At 45.1% G+C, this 2,761-nt stretch overlaps 1 protein-coding gene across 1 annotated transcript; it reads left to right on the top strand.

Moving 5' to 3' along the window:
- The first annotated feature begins 1,263 nt into the window (after positions 1 to 1,263).
- Positions 1,264 to 2,196, top strand: LOC102517898 (putative olfactory receptor 10D4). The gene has a single exon (XM_006174373.1). It carries the CDS (start codon positions 1,264 to 1,266, stop codon positions 2,194 to 2,196), a length of 933 nt encoding a protein of 310 aa, XP_006174435.1.
- Positions 2,197 to 2,761: the final 565 nt, after the last annotated feature.

Below are 2,761 nucleotides of genomic sequence, written 5' to 3'. Positions count from 1 at the left end.
TGAATGAGGCAGAGGCAGTGGGGAGGAAGGAGGGGAAAGTCTCCAGTCTAATTGCTCCCTCTGTTCTCCTTACTGCCCACTTGGGGGGACTTTCCCAAAGGAACACCCAAAGCATCTCCTCTCTTGAGGGAACAGATGTCACTCCTTTGCTTAGGGACCAGAGGCATTATCGGGTCTAGATTTTCAGGCCTGGGTGACTGAGTCTGGCAAAGAGGCATGTTCACCTTTTCTGGTTTCAGAGCCTGGTCCTCATGTTCCACAGCATCTTAAAGGGAAGAGGAGGGTGGATGTGCAGCCTGGTTTTCAGCCCAAGTTCACTGTTTCCATCCATCTGTAGCTGTCTTCTCTCTAGAGCACTTTCTTCTCATCTGATGGGTTGTGTGCACTAGAGGCAGGTGAGAAGACCAGGGGAATTGGCTCTATTTGAGTTTGGGCTGCACTGACTTAGCTGATCCATGGATTTTTCTTAAGATATTCCCTGTTTGGCCTTTAAAACCTGAATGGTAATTGCATACATTTAGTCATATTGCAGATGTAAGTTCTATTGAGAGACTAAATTTTACATTGAAAGTGGATAGTTGTTTTAATATTGGCAATTGTGTGCTCCTTTTTTCTACCTTAAATATTATTGTTTCCATCCTCTTTTGCTGTATTCCCACTAGACAATGATCAGTTTTCAGTTTTTCCAGCTGATTATGGAGAAAGCATTTATATGAATCATTCACATCAATCGTTCAAATCAATTCCAAACTTCTGCAGGTCAGCCTAAGAAATACTTTATAAAATCAGAATATTTGTATCTTGAGTGAATTTTTGAACAAGGGTGGATAGGAGCAGGTGTTACATTAGGGACTTTGTATACATTAAAAAGCGTTAATCCTCACAAGAACTGTAAGATAATTGCCATAGTATGTCTACAGATGCAGAGGGAGTTTGGAGATGGTTTAAGTTGTCCAAGGTCACAGTGGGAAGCAGACTCAGCTTTTAAACTCAGGTGTATCCAAGTGTAGGTTTCATTCTCTGCCCTCTGTCCTGTCCTGCCTCTCATGTTCTCTCTTGTCCTTCTGGGGAATCAGATGACAAATAAATGACTTAATGTTGCACATTAATCCGTGACAACTGGACTGACTTCCATTTAGAACTTATTTGCAGTGTACAGATATTATCACTCTCCAGTGGGTGCTATGAAGTCATTAGTGTTTTGGGAAAAGCTCCTCTCAGCGAGGCTGTTATTTGATCTTCCAGGTGGGACTAGACGTGAAGATGAGGAATCACACTCCAGTAACTGAGTTCGTCCTTACAGGAATCCCTCACACAAACGGGCTGGAAAATGTGCTCTTTGTCTTGTTTCTTGCCTTCTACTTGCTCAGTCTCCTGGGGAACCTGCTCATTCTTCTGGCCGTCCTCACTTCCGCCACCCTCCACACCCCCATGTACTTCTTCCTGGGAAACCTGTCAGTGTTTGACATATTTTTCCCTTCAGTGAGTTCCCCCAAGATGATGCTCTACCTAATGGGGCAAAGCAGGACCATCTCCTTCCAGGGCTGTGCCTCCCAGCTCTTCTTTTACCACTTCCTGGGTTGCACTGAGTGTTTCCTCTACACCGCGATGGCCTACGACCGCTTTGCTGCCATCTGTCACCCCCTGCGGTACACAGTCATCATGAACTACAGGGTGTGCGCCATCCTGACTCTAGGCACCTGGATGGGGAGCTGTGTGCATGCATCTGCCCTCACTTTCCTCATCTTTAAGTTGCCCTACTGCGGCCCCAACGAGGTGGACAGTTTCTTCTGTGATATCCCGGTGGTGCTGCCCCTGGCCTGTGCAGACACCTCTCTAGCGCAGACGGTGAGCTTCACCAACTTAGGTGTCGTGGCCCTCGTGTGTTTCCTCCTTATCCTCACTTCCTACGCTCGCATTGTGGTTGCTGTACTGAAAATCAGCTCCTCACAGGGCAGGCGCAAAGCCTTCTCAGTCTGCAGCGCCCACCTGGCTTCTGTCCTGCTCTTCTACGGGCCGGTGGTCCTCATTTATCTCTGGCCCGCCTCCAGCCCGAGGCTGGGCTCTGTGGTTCCAGTGTTGAACAGTATTGTCACCCCTTCCCTGAATCCTTTGATCTACAGCTTGAGAAACAAGGACGTGAAGGTGGCTCTGAGAAAAGCCCTAATCCAAGGGGTACATGCCTGTGGGGTGTAAGCTTTTTCATCATTATTTGTCCTTACAACTTTGTCTTGTACTTACCCGGGGCAGCCAGTCTCTTAGAGTCGGTGTGACCGCTAAGTGGGATTTGGAACAAGTAGGTGAGGTTGAATAGATTCTGGTGTGGTTAATCTGTGTACATATATAAAAATTTGTATTCAACAAAATCTTTTATGGTGCTCACCATGTACTAGTCACTATTCTATGCACTTTACGAATACTGGCATATGTTATTTTAATTATCCTATGCAGTAGATATTATTATCCCAATGTACTGAGATAGATATTAAGGCACTGAGAGATTAAGACACTTGGACAGCATCGCAGAGAGAGAAAGTTGCGGAGCTAGGGCATGAATAAAAGGGTCTTCACTTTGTACTAATGCTGCCTCTGTATTGTAAGGATTACAGCATAAATGCTTACTTCTTCCAGGAACTTCTCTTCAGTTTACAGAGTGTTCTCCAATTTGCCAAAAAAATCTGTCGTCTGTTAAATTTGTTCCATTAATTTCTATCATTTTTTAGTCTATGTTTTGATGAATGTCATGTATTTGGATCTGATA

Source organism: Camelus ferus, chromosome 33, assembly GCF_009834535.1.
Source record: "Camelus ferus isolate YT-003-E chromosome 33, BCGSAC_Cfer_1.0, whole genome shotgun sequence".
NCBI lineage: Eukaryota > Metazoa > Chordata > Mammalia > Artiodactyla > Camelidae > Camelus > Camelus ferus.
The sequence above is the reverse complement of the archived record's forward strand: the minus strand, read 5'-3'. Positions and strand labels throughout refer to the sequence as shown.

What these genes read in the sequence shown, in the direction of transcription:
- LOC102517898 (XM_006174373.1), top strand. Translation starts at nt 1,264, where the DNA reads ATGAGGAATCACACTCCAGTAACTGAGTTCGTCCTTACAGGAATCCCT.